Consider the following 27,538-nt stretch of genomic DNA (forward strand, 5'->3'; position numbering starts at 1 on the left):
AAATAAAAACATAATGTGTGCAGATATAATGATGAAATCCTTCCCTATATAACTAATATAAACTAAAAAATACATAAATTTTAAAAATATTAAACTAAATTAGTAAAACAAAAACATGATTAAGCCATGCTCCGTATTACTTGCTATGCCAGTTCCAGACCAAGCTTTGAGACTAGCAAAACCTGAATCAATCAATAAACGAATCAATATAAAATTACAGCATACCCATTTCCTAAACTATGATCAAGTCTGTGAGCTGTCTATGCCCATAGTTCTTCCTTGTTCACACTTGCAGTGAGTCCTGGTTAACATTGGACATAATTCAAATGAAGGAATGGAGGAATTCAAACTCACCCCCTTATCACTCTATTGCCCTTACCCTGTTCTTAAAATAATTTCACAAGCATATATATCTTAATCAGAATAATCCTCTCTATTGCTCTTTCCCTATCCCCTCCCCTCAACTCTCTACTATTAAACAGTTTTCAGTGAGATTTTTATGCCATCTTTGTAAACAAAATATATTTCAATATTATTCACCCTAATCATTTTTCTCCTCTCCCCTTCTCACACAGTGCCTTATATTTGTATGTGTACGTGTGTGTGCGTGTGTGCGTGCGTGCGTGCGTGTGTGTGTGTGTGTGTGTGTGTATGTGTGTGTGTGTGTGTGTGTCTTTAAAGTCTAGGTTCCAGGAGTAGGCAAGAGGTGACAGTGTCCAAAAAGAAATGTACTCTTTACCTGACTTATGTAATTGTAACCCCTCTGCATATCACCTTTAATAATAAAAAGAGTGAGAAAGAAAAAAGTCTAGGTTCTACAAATGAAAAAAATCATGCAATATTTGACTTTTTGTACAAAAACTATTGCTAATATTATACAGCATTATACTGATGACACACTATGATTACAATGCAAATGGAAGAAGTAGGTGTACTAACTGTTGAATTTTAAACATGGACATGCATTACATGTTTTTTTTTCCCCTATGATTTAGCTGGTAGTTGGTTTATTGCTTCCTCTCTTCATTCACTCATTCATTTGAGTATCTATCTGCCAAGTACTCTGTTAAAAACTAAAAATACAAACACCAATTTCCACAGTCCAAATGGAGAGGACTGTTAGAATAAATCATACAATGGATTGGGTATGTCTTTTGACAGATGTATAAAGCACAAGAGGAACACCAGCTGGCATTCTGACTACTATCTGAATAAAAAGCAATTCTTACAGAGTAAAAACCACATCTTAGAGGGGAAAAAAAATTTTAAGGGAAAAGTACCATGCACAAATTTTAAAATAAACCACACAATAAAATAAGTTCATGTGTTTTAGGCTATAGTTTCTAAACCCACCAGCATATTGGAACCAGGCAAGATAATCACATGAGTATTAGATGGGGTATGAAGGGCAAGTACCTCTGAAGACAGCTGCCATCCCTGACTGGCTACACCTGCAATTGCCAGACCTTTTGAGATTTAAAAATGATGGATGCTAGCTTTGATTCTTACAGAAGTTAAACGCATGGAAATTAATTTTAAAATATTCAGACTGTTCACCAAATAAAACAGCTCTGTGGCCATGTGTGGCCTCTGCATACCATTTTTGGCCTCTGCCCTAACTCCACCAAAAGAATAACAATGTAACTCTCTTTATCATGTTTCTAAAAGGTATGCTTAATTCAAAATGTACAGAAGGACCAAGTGTAGTAGTACATGCCTGTGACTGCAGCTGCCTGGGAGACAGAGATTAGGAGTATCCATAGTTTTGGTCCAGTTCTAGGCCAGCCCAGGCAAAGAGTTAGCAAGACCCCCATCTCAACAAACAAGCCTTTCTGTTAGTATGCACCTAAAATACCAGCTACTGAGACAGATGTGAGAAGATCAGGGTCTGAGGTTAGCCCTAGGCAAAAATGTGATACTCTTATCTGAAAAATAAAGCAAGAAAAGGGCTGGCGGTGTGGCTCAGGTGGTAAAGTGCTGCCAAGTGAGCACAAGACCCTGAGTTCAAATACAAAATAAAGACACCGAAGTATATACTCAAACTCTCAGTGTAATTTTGTTAAATATCTCCTCGGAAATATAGTCCCAAACAAACCCAACAACTTGATTTCTTCAACTAGTAAAGTAACCACAATGAAAGAGGGCAAGGGGGAGAGGAAGATGAAAAAAGAATAGAAAAGAGAAGGGAAATCCAAAATTAAACAACTCAAAAGATACAGAAATTAATCAAATCACAAGATATGAATCACACTTGGTTCATAACTCAAACTAAACTAGGTATTTGTTGAAAAATAGTAACTAGGTTTAATTTTTAACAAAATAGTTAACGACTTGTAGATACTTCAGTTTAAAGGTCCTGATGAACAAAATGATATAAGATCTTAGAATTACTTCAAAATCTAGTCAGAAGCCATTCACAGGTGGCTCATGCCTATAATTTAGCTACTCAGGAGGCTGAGATCTGAGGATCTTGGTTCAAAGCCATATCACATGGGAATGTTTTAAGATTTTTATCTCTAGTAATAAACTACCAAAAAAGCCAGAAATGTGGCTCAAGCAGTAGAGTGTTAGTCTTGAGTACAAAAGCTCAGAGACAACGTGCAGCCCCTGAGTTCAAGCCCCAGGAAAAGCACCAAAAAAAATCTACTTTGTAAATTTTCCATAACAAAAATTTTTTAATGCTTTGCCTCTTTCCTGATAACCATCACTTGATCTCTTCAAAAGTAGGGAGGGGAATGATTCAAAGGATTAAGAGAAACCAAGAAAGGAGAAAAGAACAGAGTAATGACTTCAATAATAACTATGAAGATGCATGTGTTTCTAACGCATTTATAAGATTATCTCTTTGTTGCTTTGTATATCCCTCCCCCACAGTATAACCCCTGCTTTAAGGATACAGGTGGACCTGTTGCAACAATGAGAAGTACAAGTTGTCATGTCCAAAACTAGCTTTACAACGTCGGTGCGGGGGGGGGGGGGGGGGGAGAAGGATTGGGATTGGGGGGGAGGGGGGAGGCTGGGAAGGGATGTGAAGGGTAAACAAAGGAGGAGGCTGCAATGCTTGCTAAGAAATGTACGCATTATCCTGCCCACGTAATTGTAACTCCTCTGTACAGTATGTTCACAAATAAAATTAAATTAAATTAAAAAAATAACTATGAAGAAACTAATTAAGCTACTTCTTAATATAAAAAATAACTGTGCATAAATGACCCTAGGATCTCTCTTGTTTATGGGTAAAAAGTATTAAAAAAAATCCTAAACAGGTATAATTTCATTTAATATCTCCCTAAAAGGACATAAAAAGTTTAATGTTGTATTGCAACTTCGTTAAAATGAGAGTTGGCTGCTGAAGTGCCAAAAGAATACATTAAATTGGAGATTTTTAATTTCTTTAAGTCAAACAGACATGATGTCCAACACAGCATTATTTACCTGGGGTGAGTTGGGGAAGCCAGAGTTCCCTACAGGGGATGTTTATATACTCTTCATTAAGAGGTACTAAGTGTTTCTGAGAAAGGAAAAATGAGTGTGTAGGAAGGGGACAAAAGGCAGAGCTTCTGTAAAAGTGAATGTAAAGCCAGTAAAAGGGCAACATATACCTTTATTTTTCAGAGCATGGGCTTTGTAAATTGCAGGCATCCCTAAGCATCTCAAGTCAGTGTAGCTGGGCAAGGAGTTAGGTGACTAGGAAAAGCTAGAAAGATGGAGTAAGCCATATGTATATAATGAAGGAAGAAGAGTTGGCTACTGTCAGCATGTATTGGGTTCAGCAAATTAAGCAATGAAAAAGTTGTCGAATCCTCCTTCTATCCCTACTATTGACCAGTCACAGCACTTGAAAATAGAATAGATTACTATTTCTTTCTTTTTTTTTTTTTTTTTGGGGGGGGGGAAGGGTCGGTCATGAGGCTTGAACTCAGAGCCTAGTCACTCTCCCTGAGATTATTCTTAAAACCAATTCCAAAACACCAGTTGTAGTTTCTCTGCTACAGAGAATGTATATCTACATATTTTGCATTAATTTAAAGGAGAAAGGTAGAGGACCCAAGGTGAACAACAAACACACTCTGTAGGCAGAAGATGGCCCCAGATTACTCACCCAGGGCTTTAGGATTCCCTGCTACCTTCAATCTGGCTGTGCTCACACTCCCCAAAATCTTTAACTTGCTGGGCTCTCTGCCTCAAGGGCTCCACCCATACTACTCCTCCATGTGAAACATTCTTCCAGGTAACCTATACCCCAAGCACTATTCAAGGTTGTGTAACCTTAGCTTATACAACAAGGATTCATTGCATACTATTTGGTATGTTTCCCTAGAGGCACACATCACAATTATAATTGACTATGTAAGTATTTGGTAAATTTTCTCCTTAAGTTTCTTCATGTGAGTCAGGACAGCAGAGGCATGGGTATTTGATTAAAGGTAGAGTAGAGTAGGCACACACAGTGTGCTTCATTGTACTTACTCTGCTCTATTTGATGACCCTCTGTGTCCTTGTGTAATTTGGTTTAATCTTCTGAAAAGGCAGAAGATCTGGATGACTCATCTTTTTCCTCAACCTTCAAAGCACCTGATACCACCTTGGGAGGCAAGCACTCTACTATTTGAACTAAGTAGATTAAGTAGCCAAAAAAAAAAAAAAAATTACTTCTGTTAACCACTGATCAGTGACTTTTGAACACAAACGAAACCTTGTGCCAGCAATTGCTAGCCTGGTAAATATACAAAGTTCCTGAATAAATAAACAAGAACAACAAAACTCTACATTCACTCCATCAGACTAAATCAGTATTCCAGGCCCTGTGGTGAAATCAACAACAGACCATTTTTTCCCTACTTTCTGTTTGACAATTCATAAGGTTTTGATACAAAGAATTAGCAAGAATAATTCTTGAAGAGTTTCTATTCTAGTCCTAAACATCTTTGTTAAAATTTTATAGAAACCAATCAATAGCCAAATGATCCAAGCACTTTAGTAAATGCCTGGAGAATTACATTCTTAAAACCAACCAAATATCGGCATTTATCCCAGTACTAAGCATAAAATACAAATTCACCAGAAGACAGCAGAGAAGGGATGACACTGTCCAAAAAGAAATGTACTCAGTACCTGACTTATGTAACTGTAATACTTCTGTACATCACCCTTATAATCAAAAAAAATTTAAGAATACACAAAAAACACAAATTTGATGCTTACTAAAATTAACCAGAAGAAAAATAATAGGATTATCATGGTTTTAATAGTATTTATCATATACAAAACAATAACTGTTCTCTATGCCTTGTGATTTATATCTATCTAAATTTACATTTTACCATGACTTTCTGCACACTTTATTAAGAGATTTAAACGTTGCATCGTTTTGATAATCTAGCATTGGAGGGGAAAAATTATCAAAACTATTTTAGCAGTAATCCAAAAGTGATTTTACAAACAGAAAGGAATCTATACTATTAACAGAAGGCACAATCCTGGTTTTGTCACCTACTATAAATGTGACTTCCCTGAAGGCTTTTCTGACCATTCTGTACCCCTATCAACTTCTCTCCCACCACATAACCTCAAAGATTAAGAGGAAAGAACCACAAACTGTGCTATCAAAACAAACCTGTCCGATGCAAGCATTGCCAAACCTATAAAAACACATCTGGTAATCAGTTCCTTCACCTCTAATTTATTCAGTGTAATAAAGTATTTCGAACAGCCCAAGAAAGGACAAATTACTCAGCACAGATTGAAATCAAGAGTTAAGAATTTTCAATAGTTGTGTATTCACTATGATTACATGGTTAATTCATTCAAGAAAAAACATATTAAAATACACAGAGACCCCACTTTTCCTTACCTGCTAGATCACTAACAAAATTGAATGAAGCCAATTAAGGCCTAACCCTCAGAACTCTTAAAAAGAAACCATCTTTATCTTTACTTACCTTTCTTAATAGCCTCAATGAAATAGCTGGCCCTCTTCTCATCCAACGCTAACTCCAAAGATGCTCACCATTGCACCCCATTTCTTCCAGGACCTTCCCCTGTTTATGTTTCTTCTCCATTCACTTACCCTTCATTCTTAGCCTATTTCTAGCTCTTTCTTGCCCCTCAAAACAGAAACAATGTTCCAATTTCTTCCTTCCAGATTCCTTTTTTTCTTCCACAGAGGTATACCTTTCACCTAATCAAGGACATAAACTGGAGAATACAATTTGATAGTTTTTAATCCCAGAAAAAACAAGTCACATATCAATACAGAGATATTTCCAGGAATATTCACATGAATATTTCTGTAAAATGTAACCACAATCATTATCTATAATTAAAAATTAGTTTTGCTGTCAATTGACCTTCATATCAGAGTGCATCTCTTTTGTTCTGAATTATTTTAGTCAAAATAATTCATTACCACTTTTTAAATAAAAGTATTAAAAGTATTCTATAGACGTGCTTCCCCTAGCACTCTTTCAATTTCATTCCCACTCTCAATTTCATTCAATCCAAACACTTCAACTACTACCTGAATATAGACCTTGAGCTCTTCAGATATACCTTCACGGCCTTCCAGAACCCCAAATTTAACACATCCAAATTCTAACTCATCATCTCTCCCCTATATCCAAAAAAATTCTTAAGAGTTAACCAGAAATTAGAAATCACCAACTCATCCTGGCATACAAAGCCTTGTCAGTTTTGTTTACACTATATCTAGTTCTCACCTTGGAAGACACACTAGAATTAGCTCAGGAATGAATACAAAATCCTAAACTCTTACTCCCCCAGACACACACATATGTAATCATTCACTAAAACCCAACAACTCTATACTCTAAACAATTCTCTAAAGTACAAGGTTTTTCACTTTTCCTGACTCATATAGGCCCCTTCTGATTAGCTAGGTAAACCTTTCTCTTCTGCCACCAATGTCCTTTCCCATCTACTCTGGTCTGCTCTTTCCACGCTTCAAAATTATCTCCCCCTCTCTCTCCCCCTACTATCACAGAAGTGATATTTCCCTATTTAGTATAACAAGAACACTGAATAAACCTCAAGAGTGGTACACTATATGTACTGCAATTCTTTCACTCCTAGTGCTAAACTCCTTGAGGCAAGGGCAGCATACTATCATTTCCTTGGGTCTCTAGCCTTGTGTGAAAGTATTCACACAAAGAACTGCAATGAATCTTTATTATGTCAGCCTCCAAGTCCCTAGGAACTTCGTCTCCAATCCATTCTCCAGCCAGCTGCCAGTTAACATCCCAGAATACAAATTTAATCATGTCCCCACTTTATTGCTTATGAAGTCATTCATTACACAGCATGAAACTTTTCATCATGTGGCCCAAACCACCCTTTTAGTTTCATCTCTTACCACTTTTAATTTCACTGCCTAATACTTCACCACCCCAAATAACTTGCCATTCCTCATCCACATCATACCCCTACCTTTAGTATCTCACATGCTCATTCCTGCAGTGCCAGTTGCCAATTCACACAGGGAATCCTTCCCAGGAAGAATTTCCAGAGCATCACAGCCAGGGAGTTGGTCTGTCAGCTTTCTGTATTTCCTTGACATTAAACACCTCTATTAAGGCATTTTGAAGTTCGTTATAATCGTTTCCATAAATCCCAACCCCCACTAGATAGTAAAACATCAGCAAACAAAAGTAATACCTCCTGAAGCTTCAGAAATTTCCTATAAACACTCTGCAGAACTCTTTCCTGGTATCCCTTTAGCTATAATCAAGACTAGCACTCATTTTATATATGAAAAAAAAAAAACCCACAAAGCTCTTATAAGAAAATGAGGTAAATAGTTCCTTCCCAAGAGATACCACACATATGGTAAGTGTAGAAAAGCAGTAAAGCTCCACTGAGATTTGGAAGCTGGGTGGTGAGCCAGGTCTATTTACCAGCTAACTGACAGCTGCAGTCAGTTTAGCATGCATTCATATTTCAAACTTATGCTTCAAGAAAATCAGTACTCTAATATTCAATTAGTAAATACCAAGGAAACACACCTTCATCTATTATCACCAACCCCTAACTCCAGTGCCTGTGCCTCAAGGTTGCTGAGTTAATTAGTGGTATTTCTGTGTATTCTGTTGTTTCATGCTTTCACAAATTGATCCACAATTCTCCCATCAGCCAAACCACAAACATAATCATCTTTGAGTTTCTACCACCAAAACTGCCAGTCTGGCTACTACTCTTTAATTTAACTATTCTAATTTAACCAGTACTACCACTTCTCAAACAAAGATGTAGATGAAATGCCTAGAAGCTTTTAAAATGGTAATATTTCATATAATTCAGGTGAAGCCTGAGAGTTTGTATTACTAATAGGTCCCGAGGAGATAATAATAAAGCTAGTCCAAAGCTAACCTTTCAAGGAGCAAGATTTCCATGCCAATTAAGAAACTAGACAGGATGTCCTCCAGTCCCATTCAGGACTACACTGTGTGGGGATATGAAGTTGTCACCCATTTTACACCAGGAAAACCTTACTAAGCTAAACGTGAGCAGGTGTTGTTATACTTCAACTACTGTATTCAACAAGTTCTCTCTAAGTCATTACAGACAACCCTAGTCTTACAAGTATTTGGGGGAAAAAAAATACTATGTTGATGGATGCCATAATGAATTGACTAAAGTGTCTAAAAAGATGGTCGAAAACTGTATATTGACAGGTAATTGGCCTGATTGCTGATTAGTTTAAGTCATTTGAATTAGAAGCCTGACTAGGGAGGTGAAATTTTTTATGGCATTGTCATAATTTTAAGACTAATATAAAGAGCAAAGTGAAGCACTTCTTTCCAGGATTGTGAGCTATACTACATGAGACAATATTTCCTATAGTCATTTGCAAACTACCTAAGAAATCATGACAGCTCATTAGTAAAGATGTATAATACAGAATTTATAGACATAGAAAAAAGAGCTGAAAAGTTAGCTTTCCTTATGTGTGTTTGTTTTGTGTTTTGTTGTTTTTTGGTTTTGTTTTTGTTTGTTTGTTTGTTTTGGGGAGGGTTACCGGTCCTGGGGCTTCAACTTAGCGCCTGAATGCTACCCCTGAGCTTCTTTTGCTCAAGGCTATTACTTTACCACTTGAGCCGCAGTGCCACTTCTGGCTTTTTCTGAATAGTTTATTAGAGGTAAGAGTCTCACAGACTTGCCTGCCCAGGATGGCTTTGAATCCCGATCTTCAGATCTCAGCCTCTTAAGTAGTTGGGATTACAGGTATGAGCCACTGGCACCTGGCATTTATGTTTCTTACTAATTAACATTAGTTTTTCAAAATCGATTCCTCTGAGAAGATCAGATGGCAGATTTTCAGGACTTTAAAAAAAAAAAACTTCCGGGCTGGGAGGGTGGCTCAGTGGTAGAGCGCTCACCTTACATACTTAAGGCTCTGGGTCCAATTCCTCAGCACCACATAAGCAGGGAAAAAAAAGCTGAAAGTGGTGCTATGGTTCAAGTGATAGAGTGCTAGCCTTGAGCTGAAGAGCTGAGGGACAGCGCCCAGGCCCAGAGGTCAGGCCCCATGACCGGACCCAAAAGGAAAAAAAAAAAACTTCCAAATTATGACCAATTAACTATCCTTCATATTTTATATTAATGTGGTCTACAAATGACACTGAAGTATGTGCCTTCAGAAGCTGTACACAGAATTTGTCATAAGTTTCATTTGCCCATAGAAACACAAAATCTCATGAACCTTAAAAAAGAGAATAGCTTCCAGAATACCACAGGCACACTGACAGGCCTCAGTGCACCTCACGTAGGCACATCTGCTTAACCCAAAACCTAGATAATCACTAACTGTGATACCAACTGAAGCCCAAAATCATTCAAGTGCATTTTTAAGTCTATTTTTTATCTAAATTTTAAATTTATTGTCAAGGTGATATACATAGGAGTTACAGTTACATAAGTAAGGTAGTGAGTACATTTCTTGTTAAACTTAAAAAAAAAAAATTGTGCCAGGTAGTCTGTAAGTTACTAATGAAATTTCAAGACCCATTTTGGAATAAACAAATGTGTTAGTGGAAAAAAAAAAAAGTCCAGGTGTCTAGGGAAGTACTTTGTGAAATTTAAAGATTATAGTAGAATGAATAACCCAAACTTCGTCTGACTGGACTTTGAGCTAAAAATATATGGCTGTTCCTAAAATAACTCAAGATCCTAGAATAAGGCAACAATCTATACTACTCAGGTCTTCAAGGGCTCAAGCTTTCTGGCAATGTTCAAGATGAAGTGAGAAGACTTCTCTGCTTTTCTGCCATTACAGTAATCTATGAATTACATATTTCATTAGGTTACTTTTCACCTTTTTATATAAATATTTGCTTACAGTTTTCCAAATCTACAAGTATTTCAAGGCGTCACAGACACTTCATATTAATTACTTTTGAATCAAAAGCACCTTTAACATATTAGATACTCATAGTAATTGCTGACTGGATAAATGAGTATTATCTTCTGCATAACTAAGCATCAGAGCCCCATAACACTATATCCCACCTTCCTTAATGAGCCCTAATCAACAGTACCATCTGTGGCAATTTACTATTGCTAAAAATAAAACCACATTGTATAACACCTCAGTTTACAGAGCACTTCCACGTATATCATCAAATTTGAACCTCATGAAGTTCCTTCACAGACTTTTTTTTTTAAATCACCATGTTCTCCTTCTCTAACTGATGAGGCTGAGGGAGGTTTCATGTAAGTTAAGAAGCCCTCATACCATCAGCCACCGGGCTGCAGTTTCTCCCAAAGTGCACTTTCCAGCCTAGAAGTGACAGCATATACCCCAAAGCAGGTAGAGATTGACTTGGAACCCTAACAATACTTGTCCCCAGAACTTCAGTTACCACATTTGATCTTCTCAACAACCTTGTTGTTTATATCAGTGTGAAGGAAGGATGAACTTGAGCTCTTGGCTCAGGGGTAAAGCTGGAACTCAAGTCTAGAATCTTAACTAGTTCAAAGTCTGTGTTTCCCAAATGCTGATGTGCCCAAGTTCACAAAAGAAGAACACTGTTTATTTAATATGAAGCAAGGCAATGGGGGTGGAGGGACCAGAGAACCAGTTAGCTCTGGCATCAGATATCCTAGACACCTTTCTCACTATGCAAAATCCAGACAAGTTACCAAACCACTCTATAATTCAGTTTGTCTTTTTGCAATACTGGAGAATAACTATCTCACATAGTGCAACAATAAATCATAACTGATCATGAAATATCTTTAAACAAATAAAGCTGGGCACTGGTGGCTCAGGCCTGTAATCCTAGCTACTCAGGAGACTGAGACATGAGGATGGTGATTTGATACCAGCCCAGGCAGAAAAGTCTGTGAGACTCTTATCTACAATAAACTACTCAGGAAGAGGCGGTGTGGCTCAAATGGTAGAATGCTAGCCTTAAGCAAATGAAGTTCAGGGACAATGCCCAGGTCCTGAGTTCAAGCCCCAGAACCAGCCCAAAAACTAAAATAATACTCAACTTTTCATGTATATATGGATGAGAATTGTTAACCTATTCTTAATTTCTCCTCCCAATCAATTTTGTAAAATATAGTGATTTCTTTTTCTAGCATTTCTACTCTTCCAGAAATGTCAATTTCAAAGAACTGGATAAGCCAACCCTGATTTACTAGTATTACACCTCTTTTTAGTCACCTGTTACAAGTCCTACCATAAATCCCCCAAAGAGTAATATCACTAATGAAAATGAATTTGCCTCATGCAACTGAATATCCAACTGCTCCATTACAATTTCTCTTACAGTTTGCTACTTTGAGATGCAACCTTCCCAAAGCACTGATTAGAATGAACAAAATTAGAAAAACTTTGCAATAGAAAAACCACTAAATGTACAAAACACTCACTTCCTGAACTTCTGAGCAATAAATAAAAAGAGCATTCAAAGACATTGAGCATACATGTTCAGTGGAAAGAACATTAATGTCCTGAGTGTGAGCCCTAATTTTGAAACAGATCAGCATCAATGGACCTGGACCACACACTTAAATTCTATGGTTTATCTTCCTTGTCTATAAAAATACAGATGTTGCTGGCCACTGGTGGCTCACACCTATAATACACAAGTAGCTGAGATCTGAGGATCAAGGTACAAAGACATCTGAAGCAAGAAAGTCTGAGACTCTTATCTCAATTAACTACCAAAAAGCCAAAAACTGAGCTCTGGCTCAAGTGGTAGCACTTGCTTTGACAACAAGATAAAAAAAATCCAGAGATGCAAAACTAAATTCTGCGGGATCTTAAATTCTATAATCTAATCAAAAGAATAAAAAACCTTCATTTTCTCTTAGTGCTTTTTCTTCCACTGATTCTAGGTGCCAGCAGATAAGACACATGGCTCCCAATGAACTAAAACTAATTAACTAGCAAGTTTCATCCATATGGATCCCACTAAAGAAATTCTTATAGTAAGCTACTAAACTGGATTATGAAGATAACTTATTTTATAAATCAAGTTAAGAAAAATAATTTTACTTTTAACTTTAAAAGTATATTTCTTTAAATCCATTTCTAACATGCTGAATTCTACTGTAGGACTGACCAAGAGAAGGTAAAGCAAAAGCAAATATTCTTCATTCTTTTCAGCTCCAATCTCAAGCAAAAAGGAAGTCTGATTTCAAATCTCAGTCTTTCTCTTACACACACACACACACACACACACACACACACACACACACACACACTTTCCTTCTTCAAAAGAAAGCAGGGATTTTGACAACTTCCACTCCATTATTTTACAGATGAGGAAATACAACTCAAGAGAAGTGAAAATGAACTCCCCAGCTAGATGTGGTAGTACACACCTGCAATCTCACCACTTGTAACAGAGGCAAGTAGATCTCAAGATCTCAAGTACCATGCGGTACACAGCACTTGTCTCAAAACACAGGGTTAGGGATACAGGTCAGTCACACAATGCTTTGTGTCTCAAAACACAGGGTTAGGGATACAGGTCAGTCACACAATGCTTGCTAGCATTCGCAAGACTCTGAACTCAATTCCTAACACTACGCCCTACCCTCATCCCCGGCCCCATCCCAACAAAAGCACAAAATCATATCAGGTTTCACAACTCTCAGACTAATTTCTTTTTTTTTTGCGGGGGGGGGGGGGGGGGGAGGTCCGGTCGTGGGGCCTGAACGCTGTCCCTCAGCTCTTCAGCTCAAGGCTAGCGCTCTACCACTTGAGCCACAGCGCCACTTCTGGCTTTTTTCTTTTTGCTTATGTGGTGCTGAGGTATCGAACCCAGGGCCTTGGGCATGCAAGGCATGCCACTGAGCCACCTTCCCAGCCCTCAGACTCATTTCTTTAAAGTATCATTCCAAGTAAGAGGTAACTTTTTCTCAAAATTCTGTTTTTCCTAAAGTGTTAATTTCACTCAACCCAACACACAAACATACACAAACTCATAAACTACAAAACATAGCTTCAACAACTAAGGTAGGTACATGACAAGTTCTCAAAATACATTCCTTAGAAAGATATTTCTTATAATACAGCCAGGATCAAAAAACTGGTCCTACCCATAAAATTTCAATCTTTAATCCATGTTTCAAAGAGTCAGCTGAATGTAATACCTAGGTAATTGTTAAATTACAACAAAAACAACTATCCGCTGGTGGCTCTTGCCTGTAAACCCAGCTACTCAGAAGGCTGAGATCTAAGGATCTCGTTGGAAGCCAGCCCAGGCAGAAAAATTTGTGAGACTCTTATCTCAAATTAACCATCAAAGAGCTGGAAGCAGAGCTGTGGCTCAAGTGGCAGAGTGCCAGGCTTGAACAAAACAGCCAACAGAGAGCACTACATCCTGAGTGCAAGCCCCAGAACCATTAAAAAAAGTACAGATCATATACTTTTGTTTTATTTGAAATCATACATGGTACTTGAGAAAATCCCAACATCTGAACACATCTATTAACAGAGGAAGTTATGTGCAAAGATCTATTCTCCGACTGCTCAGAAGAAATAGATATCGCACATATAAAGTCTCTTCCAGCTTAAAAAGAATGAAGAAACATCTTAGAAAAAGAACTAATTCAAATTATATCAAATTTCTAAACAGATGTTTCACACATTATTAAAATGGTAAGTTATTTCAAATTTTATCCAATCTTATAATTTAATGTTTTCACATAGCTGGAAATGAGACGAATTTACTTTTAGTCAAGCTTCAATGGTGAAAGTATAAGCCAATAATTCTAGGGGTTTTTTTTAATTTCCTACTAAAGTTTTGATATTTGCCAACTCCTAAAATGTATGCACCATATAAATAAAGTATTTTGCCCAATTTTCAATAGAGCATCTTAGGTTACAAACGCAGAGATCAGTAAATGAACACCTCAAAAAGACACTTCATAATTAAATACATTTTTCAATGTATAAAAACAATCCCAACTATAAAAATATAAAGGGGAAAAATTATTTCATCATGAATGTGGCATTATAGCATCATTATGCTTTGTTTCATTTAACATATTGACAGATACATCATGGTAAAAGTCATTCCATCTATAAAATTTAAGTGTAATATTACTTCACTAATCAGTAACTGCTATTAGGATCACACAATTGAAAGTTTTTATGCTATTTGAATTCATCAAATAACCTATTATTAAGGTTTGTTTTATCCAGATCTTTGAGTTTCAACTTTTCCAAATATTCCAAATCCTACAGTTAAAGTTTCACACAAATACAAACACAGTCAGACATATAGTCTTAGGTTACAAACATCTCTTATACCTAGAGAATCCACATTTTTTTTTAAATTACATTATCTTTTAGAAAACCAAAGTTAAGTATAAAAAAGTTTTGCCCTAGGAGCAACAGTGACATTAGGCTAGATTCCAAACCTCTCATTACCAATGTTTCGCCAAATGTATGTGATTAAGGGGGTAGACTGGGTTTTAGAAGGTAGGATTTTTAAAGGGGACGGTGGGGGGGGGGGGGGGATACTTTATTTTCCCAGTCTACTTCAGGCATTTTGACAACATCTCTTTTTTTTCTTCTTCAAATTTTCAGGTGTCTTTACAGGAATAGTTTCCTACTGAGTGAGTCGGGGCTTCTCAACTTTCAAAGTACAATTAAACCCTTCTCCTGTCCAGGTAGACTGAACTATGGCATATAACAAAAATCATTAAATCTAAGATGCTTCATTTGACAGGTGACTCATTAAACTCCTCTCAAAGTCAGGAGATGTCTTAGGAAGGGAGAGGGATGTTAGCTCTAAAAAAACTTTGAGAGAGAATGCTCTCTCCAAGTTCACAAAGTTCATTCATGTGAAATAGAATATATTAATAATATGTGGCACATCTCATATCTCCTGACAAGGGAGAAATGTCCATATGTGTGTTTAGCACATCCCAGGACACCCAAACTGGATGATGGAAAGCTAAAGAATCAGGCACATGCCACCAGCTGCCTCACGAAATTTAATAAATTCAACAAATGCTATACAAATATGTCACATTTTCTACCTTGCTTAGATTTTATCCATGTCAGTGAATGTTATGTCATTAATAAATCCAATAAATATGGGGTTCTAAGAGAAAGAAAAATTAGAAATAAGTATGTGTTACAACACTAAAAAAGTAATCATCAACTCAGAATTACTAATCATTTAAGGTAGTTGATTTCAAAATTCATGTGTATGCAGGTAGGGTGTGTGTGTGTGTGTGTGTGTGTGTGTGTGTGTGTGTGTGTGTGTGTGTGTGTGTGTGTGTGTGTGTGTGTGTGTGTGTGTGTGTGTGTGTGTGTGTGTGTGTGTGTGTGTGTGTGTGTGTGTGTGTGTGTGTGTGTGTGTGTGTGTGTGTGTGTGTGTGTGTGTGTGTGTGTGTGTGTGTGTGTGTGTGTGTGTGTTTACTAGGGTTTGACCTCAGGGCCTCATACATGCTTAAACATGAACTCTACCACTAAGCTAAATTTCACACCATCTTACAGCAAAAAAAAATATACCTTTTAACTTGAAATTTCACCCAAACTCATTTATACCCATTTCCTCTCTAAAATCATTGTAATGAGTATAAATGACATCATTTTGGGAATGAAATTCAGGGAGAAGAATTTACTCTATAGCTCTGTAACATGAATTATAAAAATGGTACAAGAGCATACATAGCAATACCAATAGAGCATTAGTTATTGTGAGTGCTTTACCAAGTACAGATAATCTCACTTTCAAAATAAAAGGCAAGTAAAAATGTTAATAATGGGTATTTTCAGAATTGTGAGGGAACCAACTGTTCACAGCCCTGCTCTCCATTTTTTAGGTGAAATAGTCTTACTTCACTTCTCAATGAAGATTTGCAGTTTACAAAAGAGAATAAAGAACCATTAGGTAAACCTTGTTTCATTTCAGACCTATTGCTATTTTTGTAAGCAGAATATTTACATTACTTCAGCACTTTTTATATTATCTACTTTTTTGCCAGTCTAGCTTATGTTTTAAAGGTAGTACAATAAAAACAGAATCACTCACATTTACAAGGAATTCCACTCAGGACTACAGGATAATAGCACCTCATTACCAACAAACATAGAGTATTTTCTGAATGCTTTCAACCAAGTGAAAAAATTTTAAGTGTAAATGAAATTCAGCATCAATTCATGGAAAGTGATATGAATTGCAAAGCAGAACATCTAGCTGTCTATTTTCAGCTCTACCAAGGACTGAAAAAATGAGTCAAACCTCTCTCTGCATCCATTTCTCCATCTAAAAAGGACTGACACTGACCCCTCCCTAATAATGTTTTTGAAAGGACAAATAAGATAATTTATGTGAAAACCCTGTAAGATTTTTGAAGACAATAAAATCCAAAGTGTAACAGATGTTATCAAACCACAGTTAGAAGAAAAAGACATCTTGTACTTTACATCAAAAACAACCAATACATAAATATGACAAAATGTAAAATACGAAAAACAACAAAATAAATTTAAACATTCTGCACTTAAAAGGACTACTGGAGCATACCCTGGAGTCACATGTTCAAAATACGTTATTCAATACTGCTGTAATTATAGTAATAAGAACCTGCCAGTCAATACTACAGCTTAATGCTGAACCACTGCTCTTGGTTTCCATGTAGGAAACCATCATTGGGAATCTCATTCCCAAAAAGAGAAAAAGATAAGAAATATGAGATGGGCAAGAAAACTGTTCTACCAAGCCATCCCAAGGATTCACATACAAAACATCTTGTCCAAGATGCACTAGGTACAGTGTATATATTCTTCATTCTGTAAATGCCCTTTCCATTATTATAACCTGAACTGAAACAGCCAGAATATCAGATCTAAAACTTTAAAAAAAATCAAAAGTTTAATACCACTCAATAAGACAGACCTCCCAGGGAGTACGAAACAGGAGCTCATTCATGCTTAGGAGTCCATAAAACTTATGACAGGCATGCTAAATTCTTTAACTTTAACCTAAAGTTATTCTTTCAGGAAAAATTTAAGATAATTTTAAAAGGGAATTAAATGTTCACTAAAAATTTCTCTTTTTTAAAAAACAGCTAAAAGGATCCTTACATGCAATAATAATTTTCAATCTGTTTTCATTATTTCTGTAATTACATGGTACTTTTTATCCAAAGCCTTTTACTTCATTGAAGACTTTCATTTTACCTTACCCAAATATTTAGCCATTCTAAGTAACCATAAATGGCTTTCAAACACTTTCAAGAACAACCTGGATACTAAAATTCATTGAAAAGGTGACAGGTGACCCTCCAGAGAATGAAAATTCTTTCCTGGACAAGAACTTGTTGAACAAGGAAGCTAAGTGGGAAACTAAAAACAAGAAGGAAAAACAAAATCACAGATGATAATGAGCCCAACTTAAGGATGGAAAATATTCAGAAGGCCTCAAAGGTAACTTCTCAGCTATCCTTAGCTCCCCTACACATAAAGACATGCAACAAGAAATGCAACATATGTTATACAGATAATGATAAGATAGATAAGGCATAGAATAAAAGGTATAAAATAGATAAGATATAGAATTTTCCAGTATGCCCTTTAAGGCCGTCACCCAAAACAAACATTGTCTTCTTCTTAAAGAAAACAAATATCAAGATATAACATCCCTTTGGGGTGTCCTATATTCCACTGGAGCACTAGAGGTGGTTTCTAGGAATCTTGTCAGCACAGCGTGAAACTTCACTGTGTATGAAGTCCTGACAATGTCTCAGAAGGTGAGTTCTAACAAGACTAAATGTCCATGTGAAAGTTCAAAGTGCACTAAACCAGGTACTAAATTTTGTCCTAAGGCAAATGAGTATCAGCAGAGTTGTTATATTAACTTAAACCTAAAATAGGTTCAGCACTGTTTAAATACAAAACAAGCAATCAGACAACCTAATTATCACACACCTTCTTTCTAGAATCTTGTGTGTACTCTGACTTCACATTCGAGAACAGGATGGATAATTCAGAGTGACAGCCCCAATTTATTAGTCATTTTTATGAGCTTATAGACAGATGTATATATGTATTTATGCTGTGCATGTAGAATAGATCAGTTAAGTTCAGAGTGAGGTAACAATTACTGTTTTTCATAAAGAATAAAACAAAAATATTTAAATAATCATACCAGAAACTGAAGATTTAACAAAAGGATTTGTCACTTATATTGAGATTCACTGGAAGAAAAAAATGCTTATCATTCACTTGGAATACTGTAGACACTCTTAAAAACACAACCAAAGCGAATCAAAGATTTAAAGTTCACGACTGTGACAACCAAAACATCTCCTGTGGATATTCATCAGAACAAAATAAGAGTTGAAAAGCTCCTTCCTTCAATATAAAAATGTGTCCAAATATTGTTCATTTTCTATACCTTGTCATATATCTATTTCCCTCCATGTAGTTAAAGCACATTTATCATTCTCATGTCAACAAAATAGTCTCAAGTGTGCTTCCCCCCTTGAAAGCTGTCATAAAGTATTTATTGTTTCACAAATTACATGAGCTCTAGGAGAAAGTGATATAGTGCTTGTGTCTGTAAAATAAAATTTTAAAAATCACCCACTTTCTGGGCCCAAGTTTTTAAAGGCTATCATTCAGTTAGGATATTAGCTTTAGTACTACAGCTGCTATTATACTAAGATCTGGGGTTTTTTTAATAAGCAAAGGTTCATCAGAAGTCCACTTAAGCATTTCAGAAAAATTGCAATTAAACTTGAGGAATATCTCAACAGGGATACAACACAAATTAGACCAAATACATTAAATGTAAAAAGAACAGGTACAGACTAATGGAGTTGGTAGTATGATTACTTTTCTGACATTACAACCTAAAACCTAGAGCTGGCAAAGATTTGACTCATGATTTAGTTCTTCTAATTTTTTACGTTTCTTATGATAAGACTTATCACTAAGAACTTTTGTTCAAACCAGAGGAGGAAATGGATGCAAACTTACCAAGTTCAAATGCAGTACCTAGGACCTACAGCTCCCTAGTTTAGAACCAGCCAAGTCTTTAGCCAAAAAAGATACACTACATTTCTCATCAACCCTTGTAAAAATTTGATCTGGTACTTGAAAGACAGGAAGATCTGGGGTCCACCCCAAGAGTAGAAAAGGCAACTACTTAAATTCTTATTATGAACCCTAGTGCAAGTTCTACGTCAAAGGTCTGGACCAGAAAGCTGGAAGCGAACTCATTTGCATGCAAGATTCAAACTTGAAGAAAGTGGGGGGGGGGGGGCGGGGAGGGGGGTGGCTGGAGATCCCTAAAGTAAACCAAGAACGCTATCTGTCAGGTGTCTAAAAGGGCTGTAACAGCAGCAGAGTGGAACAAACAAAGGCATCAGTTAACAAGGCACAAGTGGCCCTTAGTGACCCTAGACCAGGAACGGGAAACTTCGGAGAGTCAGGGGCAGGGAAGGTGTTCATTCCTGAGGATTAGGCCAGTTTACCCGAAATCCAAACTGCCTGAAGCCAGCGAAAGCCTGAGCAGGGTCCAGAGCCGGCAGAGGCCAGGCACCTTCGGCGTTAAAGGTGTCCTCGCTGCCTTTCCGGACAGTGTGCCGCCGCCGCCTGCACTTCCTGCTGGCTGGGCCGCCACCTCCCCTGCCCCCCGCCCCGGGCCTTCCTACCTGAGCCGAGGGGTGACCCCCACTCTCCCATCTACAGACGGCGCGGGAAAAGCTGCGCCTAAGTATCAGAGGCTCAGCAGCCCCTCAGTTACTCTGGGGCTGGGCCCTGTGAGCTGCTCAAGGGTCGCTCGCTGTCAGAGTTTGGGGGACGCACGTCGACGTGCAGGTGACTTCCTTACCTGCATAGAAGCGGATGAGACAGCCGACCTCCGAGTCCAGGCCTTCTTCCTGCACCCTCCATAGTTCCCCAAATCCCAGTTGGAAGAGGTAGTCATTTTGGATCTGCAGGGGCTTCTCGTCCGCCTCCAGGCGCCGGGTGGTCTCCCCGTGGAGCTGCACGTACAGGGTGGGCGGAGGAGGCGCCTTCTCCGCCATCCTCTCCCCGCTCCTCCCGGTGGGGGAGAGGGGGCTTCCTGGGGCCGCCACCGCCGTGTCCCCCCGAGATCCCTCGCGGGCTGCCCCGTCGGGGGCTTTCTGCGGCGGTGGAGGTGGGGCGGCCGTCTGGGAAGGCGGCGGGGGCTGCACGGGGAGACCCGGGCGACGGGGCTGGCTCGGGTCGGCCTCCAGCTCTTCCGACGACGAGGAGCCGCCGCCGCCGCCGCCGCCGCTGCTGTAGGGGTCGAGGCGATCGGACACGCTCTCGGCACTGGGGCTCAGGCTGAAGCTCTCGGTGTCGGAGGCCGGGCCCGCGGGCGCACCGTCCAGACGCCGCGGGGCTCCGGGCGGGGAAGCCGGGCCTCCTCCCGGGAACGCCTCGCCGGGGCTGGAGTCCGAGGGCGCGGGGCTGGCGCGGCGCGGCCACCCGCCCGCGGGCAGCGGCAGGTCGCCGGGAGGGGCGCGCGGCGGACCCCCGGCGGGCCCCGGGGCGGCGATCCCCACGGAGGGCGAGTCCGGCGACGCGAGCCGCGAGCCGGCGTCGGGGGGCAGCTCCGCCGGGGCGCCGTCGGCAGCGGCGCCCGGCGCCCGGCCCGGCACCTTCACCACCCCGCCGCCTTTGGGGCCCAGCTGCAGGAGGCGCGCGGCCACCTCGCCCGCCGTGGTGTCCAGCGTGCAGAGCACCGGGCGCAGGTAGCTGGAGGCCAGGTGGCGGTCGAAGACGTGCACGCAGCCCCGCCGGAGCTGGTGCCTCACCCAGTCCCGGTCCGACGGCTGCAGCGGCAACGTCTGCCGGTGCTTGAGGAGCAGAGTCTTCCGGTCCAGGCTCCGGGTGCACAACGCCGCCGAGGCCGAGCAGGAGACGGGGAGGCCGGCGGCGCCCGGGGGCTGCGAGGCGGGCCCGGCTGAGGACGAGGAGGACGACGACGACGACGACGAGGCGGCGGCGGCGGCCGCGGACAGATTCCTCTTCAGCCTCCCTCGCCTCAGCAGCAGCGAGTTGGCGCCGCCGCCGGCCCCGGACACCGGGGCGATCCCGCCGGCGGGGGGCTGAGGAGCCCCGCGCCGCCGCCGGCGCCCCGTGCCCCCGGCCCGGCCCGCCGGCGCCTCGCGGGGGGCCTCTGCCCGCGCCCCGCCGCCGTTCCCGCCGCTCGCGGGCGCCGCGGTCAGCGCGGGCTCCGGGCTCCGGCCGCCCCCGGCCGCCGCCGCCAGAGCCGCCGCCGCCGCCGCAGCCGGAGCCGGAGCCCGGTCCTCCCGGCTGGGCTCGGGGAGTCGCTGCGCCGGGGCCGCGGCAGCGGGCTCCATCGCAGTGGGGTTTCGCGTCTCCCCCCCAGCTCGGGCGGCGGCGGGCGGAGAGGGAGGCGGTGAGGCGAAGGTGGGAGACGGCGGCGGCGGCGGCCGCGCGCGGAGAAGGGAGAAGCCAATGGCGCTCGGCGCGGCCGTTCCAGGGGATTATGTGGCAATTCGGAGCATTCCGTCGGTGTCTCGGTGTTCCATCCCGCGCGCCCGCCGGGCCGCACCGTCCCCCCCGCCACACGCGCCCTCCCCGCCGAGTCCAGGGCTCCCCCGGCGCCAGGCCCCGCCCGCTCCGCCCGCCTCACCCCCGCGAGCCAGCCGCCGCGCTCGGCTCATTGAATATTAATCACGCGCGCGGGAAGGCGGGCGGCGAGGAGGGGCGGGCCCCGCGCGGGCCTCATGAATATGCATCGGTCACATGACGACATTTCGGGGCGGAGCGTCGGGAGAAGGGCGGAGGGGCGGGACTTCGGGGTAAATAAACGTGACGCGTGCGTGCGAGGGCGGGGCCGTTCCTGGGCGGTCCCGGAGTCCACTCGAGGAGGGACGGCATGAGATGCGCGGTGCTCCTTGGGAGTTGTAGTTCTCTTGAGGATGGAGCATGCGGGAAGGGAGCGGTGGCGAACTACAAGCCCCAGCGGCCCTAAGGAGGTCGACCCTTTCAATACTGCCAGCTGCTGGCGGTCGCTGGTGGGCATTGTGCCCTCTGCTGTTGAACTCCTTGCCCGGGAACGTTCTTCTTTCCCCTTACTCCGCCACTCCTGCTTGCCAGATGACCCGGCTGACATATTTTCCCTGCTAATTCAGAGTGAGGGCTTTCAGGGACTCTTAAACGGTACGGACATCCTGGGTACGCCACTGCCCATTGTGTAAAATACAAGTTAAGTACACTCTCAGGACATCCCAGGACCCTGGGCGGCCCCGGTTCTCTTGACCCCCCCTTTCCCACCCACGGCTTTTTCAAGGTCGGGGAAGACATGCAGTGTGTGGAAATTCTAACAGACGATAGTTGCCTGTGTCTGGTGGGAATTATCTAAACCTGACCCCATCCTTTTCCATTCTCCTTTTAGGAGAGAAAAACCATGGCCAATGGTCCATCGTTTCCCACTGATCTTTACGTTTGAAGTAGTTTAATCACACAGAAAGGAGAGAAAATAGAAGGAACATTAGAATGGAGACAGTGAGATATGAAATAAGCTCTTTCCGGAGTTGGTTGTTTTGTTTGTTTTCTTATTTTTTAAGGGGGAAAGATTTATTCATTTAGTCTATTAATCTATTTATTGCCAAGATCTCCTAGTGTAGCTCAGTTCGAAGTGACAATCCCACTGCCTCAGCCTCCAGAGTTGCGATCAAAGGCATTTGCCACCCCACCAAGGGAAAATATATTTTCTACCGTTAAATGTTTAGTCTTGGTCTGAAAAGTGACCTTTCTTCTTTCTTTTTTGGATAATTTACTAAACCCTTTTTTAACGTTGTTTTACCAGAGGGTTTCATTGAGAGCATCCCGTACATACTTATGGAATACTTTTAACATGTTCATCCATGTTATTCTCTTACACTCCCTTTCTAACCTATCCCCCACCTTTCCAAGGTATTTGGTGGATTTTATGATCTTATCTACCTGACTGTCTATCTGTAATATACTTCCATCCTCTTGATACACCAATCCCCTGTCCTTTCCTCTTTCCCACTGATTCCTCCCCCTCTCTCACACACACAATCCCCTTTTACACTCATTTCCATTGTTACCATTTTAGACTAGATTTCACATATTAATGAGAACATGTGATACCTAGCTTATCTCATTCAACATGATGATCTCTACATTGATCCATATTCCTGAAAATATCTTCAATTCATTCTTTAGTATTAAACCTTTTTTTTTCTACTGAATTACCTTTTTTTTATTGAATATCCTTGAGTGCTTATAAATGTGAGCTTTCACATGTAAGACTTTTAAATAGTTTTAGATGCTTGCTATCCAGGACTTAACTTCAATAAAGTTGCTAAAAGTAAGAACAGAGAGAGCAAGCAACTGAAATTTGCCTGAAGAAAAGATGCATGGAGTTTTTCCATAAAATTGCATCGAAGAGAAATGGAAAAGGCTACTAGGATAAAAATGAATAATTTTCAGTGAATCTTGAAATTCCTAAAATTACTCCTAAAAATTATTTCCTGTATTTTTAAGGATTTACCCCTTGGCTTCATGAAATTAATTTTTATTCCATTTAACTCAATAACAACATTTTAAAAATTAGAGCTATTACATGTTCCCATAAGAGAGATACAGATTCAAGTAAGCTAGCAAACTACTATAGAAATATACACCAGTCATGTGTTCAGCAATGGAATAACCCAGTACAACAAAAGGAAAGAAGGATGAGAGGGGAAGGACAGAAAGAAGAAAGAAAAGACAGAGGGAGAGGAAAGAAGGGGGAGAGAATTTAGTAGCCAAAATACTGGAGTTGGGAGGGGCTGCTGGGGAGCCATCATATAATTCTGACAAAGACGAACTTGCCACAAAGGATACCTAATACTAAATTGCAGGTAGGAGAGATTTTTTAAAAAGTGAAACTATTATTATTGGAAAAGAAGATACATTACCAACTCAAAAAGAAAAAGATAGAAGTAGACTTGGGCCCAGTGTGTCATGCCTATAAATCTATCTAATCAAGAGGCTGATATTAGAGAATCTCAGTTTCAAGCGAGCTCAAGCAGAAAAGTCCTAGAAAAGTCCTTGCTGAGATGGAAGTATGGTTCAAGTGTAGGGCACCAGTCATAAGCAAACAAGCCAACTGAGAACACAAGACACTGAGTTCAAGAAACTGTAAACAGAAAAAAAGTAGATGTAAAGTGTTTGTTTTTCCCCAATTCATGAAAACAGTCTGTAATCTGCAAAATGATATATTTCATTGTGCTCAGAATAAGAAAAATCAGAATGCAGGGTAAAAAAAAAAAAAAGTTCTATGTAATCCAAAACTTTCGCAAGTCTATGCAATCCTAAACCTTCACCAAGTTACAAAACTTGTGAGTGAAAAGAGAGAAAGAATTCCTAAAGAATAGATAATCCTCTGAATGCCACATCAGCCAGAACCTAGCAGTTGAAATAACAAATTGATAAAGGGCCATGAAATTTGTACTTAGAGCTTGCTGGCATTGTGGGACATCTCCCAGACCATCTGTGCCAACACACACTGTCAAATTTCTCTGAATAAGGAAATGTTTTTGATAAAAGGCAAGTGTTTTTCCATAAACTCAAGGAATCGCAGCTTCTCCCACTTAAAAAGTGAAGCAGGGGCTGGGATGGAGCTCAGTGGTAGATCACGTGATACAGACCTGGGTCTGATGCCCAGTCCTGAAAAAACAAAAGCAAGACAGACAAATTTGACTCCATTTCTTTCACCATTGCCAGATGTGGGTAACTCATGCCTGTAATCCTATCTACACAAGATGATGAGATCTGAGGATTGCAGTTCAAAGACATCCAGGGCAGGAAAGTTCATGCAATTCCCATCTCCAGTTAACCAGAAAGCATCATCCAGAAAGCCAGAAATAGAGAACTGTGGCTCAAGTGATAGAGCACTAGCCTTGAATAGAAAAGCTAAAGGACAATGCCCAGGCCCTGAGCTCAAGTTCTATACCAACAGAGGGGAGGGGGGGGGGAGATATATAAATACATAAGGACCTACCCTTTAAAATATTCTATATACACCTATAATCATCTGCCACCTTTCTGACTGGCCACATTTCGTAAAGTATCTCATTTTCAAATGCTAAAAGAAAATCCTGAAAGGAACTGTCAGATAGAAAATTCATAAACCTTGATGCCAACTTGTAAAAATATTTTCACAGCTTAAGTTTGGAGATAGAGAACATTATTTTCTATTCTGTTCCACAGCTCCTTTTTGCTACGTGATTTGTAACTGGCTTGCTGTGTTCTGTATCGAAGTTAATCCTGTGTGCATCCTTGAATCTAAGATAAAAGAAAACATCTTTGGAATTTTTCCTAATGTAAGCAGTTGGAATTTTAATAGAGGCATCAATTGATGGCTGGGATAGTTTCATTCTGAATTGTTGAGGGCTCAGCTGCGTCCAGAAATACACACAGAAAGATGCAATATACAATGTAATTCATTTAGTTAGTACATTATAAACAAGGGATCTAATTATAGTTTCACATTTTTATATCCCCTGAGCTACTAGTGGTTTACCATGCCTAAATTGCTCACTGTTTACTCATTCTTTTTCTTTTTCTTTCTTTTATTTTTTTACTGGGAGGGACCCATTTAGCAAATTACTGGTGCACTAAATGGGCCCCAGGTGGCCAAACTGAATTAATATGTTCCCTGTTCACTGGCAAGATGAGACCTTATGGTCTCTCTCAAGTCTTACCCCTCCTTCATAAAACTTCCAATTTGAATTTGATCAAGAGCTCAGATTACTACTCTCATTTTACACAGTCTGTTTTATAGTTGGGGCTTGATAGCTTTTCAGATTTTACTACACTCTTTGTAATCCCTTAATTCTCTATCTTTTTCTCATTTCTCACTTTCTGCCTCACCCAGATAAACAGAGGTTCTGGATGTGACAATAATGATGCTTCACACTGGACGCAGGCCTTCCTCCTAGTGATATAAAAAACTTTAGCCTTCCACAAGTATTTGCAGAATTTATATACCTAGGCACCTTTACCCCAAGTAAACACTGTACAGGCAAAAATAGCTGCTCTCCATCAGGCTCATCTATAGGCAATGATCATTTTTTGTAGTTAAGCATCAACCTACTCTCTTTTGTATACATAGCTCTTGATTTGGACAAATAGGGAAATCTAGATATAAAATTATATATGAGGGCTGGGTGGCTCAGTGGTAGAGTGCTTGCCTTGCATGCATGAGGCCCTGGGTTCAATTTCTCAGCACCACATAAGCAAAAAGAAAAAAGCCAGAAGTGGCGCTGTGGCTCAAGTGGTAGAGTTCTAGCCTTGAGCTGAAGAGCTGAGGGACAGCGCTAAGGCCCAGAGTTCAGGCCGCACGACCAGAACCCCCCCCCCAAAAAAAAGAAAAAATTACATATGAATATAAACATTTTGTCCCAAAGTATTTCTTACTTCTCTTGTGAATGAGTTTGTCATACAATTGTTTGGAATACTTTTGTAATGGCAGTACATTAAAAACACATTATTTGGGGCACTGCCTGTAATGTTACCTAGCTACTCAAGAGGCTGAGATTGGAAGATCATGGTTCTAGGCCAGCCCAGCAAAAAAAATTTTTTTGAGACTACATCTCAACCAGTAAGTGGGTACAATGGTCTTAGCTCTGGAGGAGGCTGAAATCAAGAGGAGAGAGGTCAATACCAGCCTAAGGAAAAGGAAGTTTGCAAGACCCCATCTTAATAGAAAAAGCTAGATGTGGTTGTTGATACTTGTTACCTCTGCTATAGATTGCCTGCCCAGGTAAAAAAGCAAGACCCTATCTCAAAGGGGAAGAAGGACTGGAGGCATGGCACAAGTAGAACACCTGGCTAGCCAGCATGAAGCCCTGAATTCAAATGCCAGTTCCATCCCTCACAAAAAGATACATTAAAAACTAGGGCTGGGAAGGTGGCTCAGTGGTAGAGCGCTTGCCTCACATGCATGAGGCCTTGGGTTCGATTCCTCAGTACCACATAAGCAGAAAAAGCCAGAAGTGCTGCTGTGGCTCAAGTGGTAGAGTGCTC

At 40.7% G+C, this 27,538-nt stretch overlaps 1 protein-coding gene across 1 annotated transcript in view; it reads right to left on the reverse strand.

The window, feature by feature from the left end:
* The window catches only part of Phlpp1 (PH domain and leucine rich repeat protein phosphatase 1), a 171,761-nt gene extending 149,689 nt beyond the window's left edge, over positions 1 to 22,072 (reverse strand). Inside the window, exon 1 of the mRNA XM_070028994.1 lies at positions 20,331 to 22,072. Coding sequence (XP_069885095.1) covers positions 20,331 to 21,831 — 1,501 coding nt within the window. The 5' untranslated portion in view covers positions 21,832 to 22,072. The remainder of the gene's footprint in view (positions 1 to 20,330) is intronic.
* Between the last annotated feature and the right edge of the window lie 5,466 nt (positions 22,073 to 27,538).

This window comes from Dipodomys merriami, unplaced genomic scaffold (genome assembly GCF_024711535.1).
Source record: "Dipodomys merriami isolate MVZ:Mamm:240054 unplaced genomic scaffold, mDipMer1.0.p SCAF_2, whole genome shotgun sequence".
NCBI lineage: Eukaryota > Metazoa > Chordata > Mammalia > Rodentia > Heteromyidae > Dipodomys > Dipodomys merriami.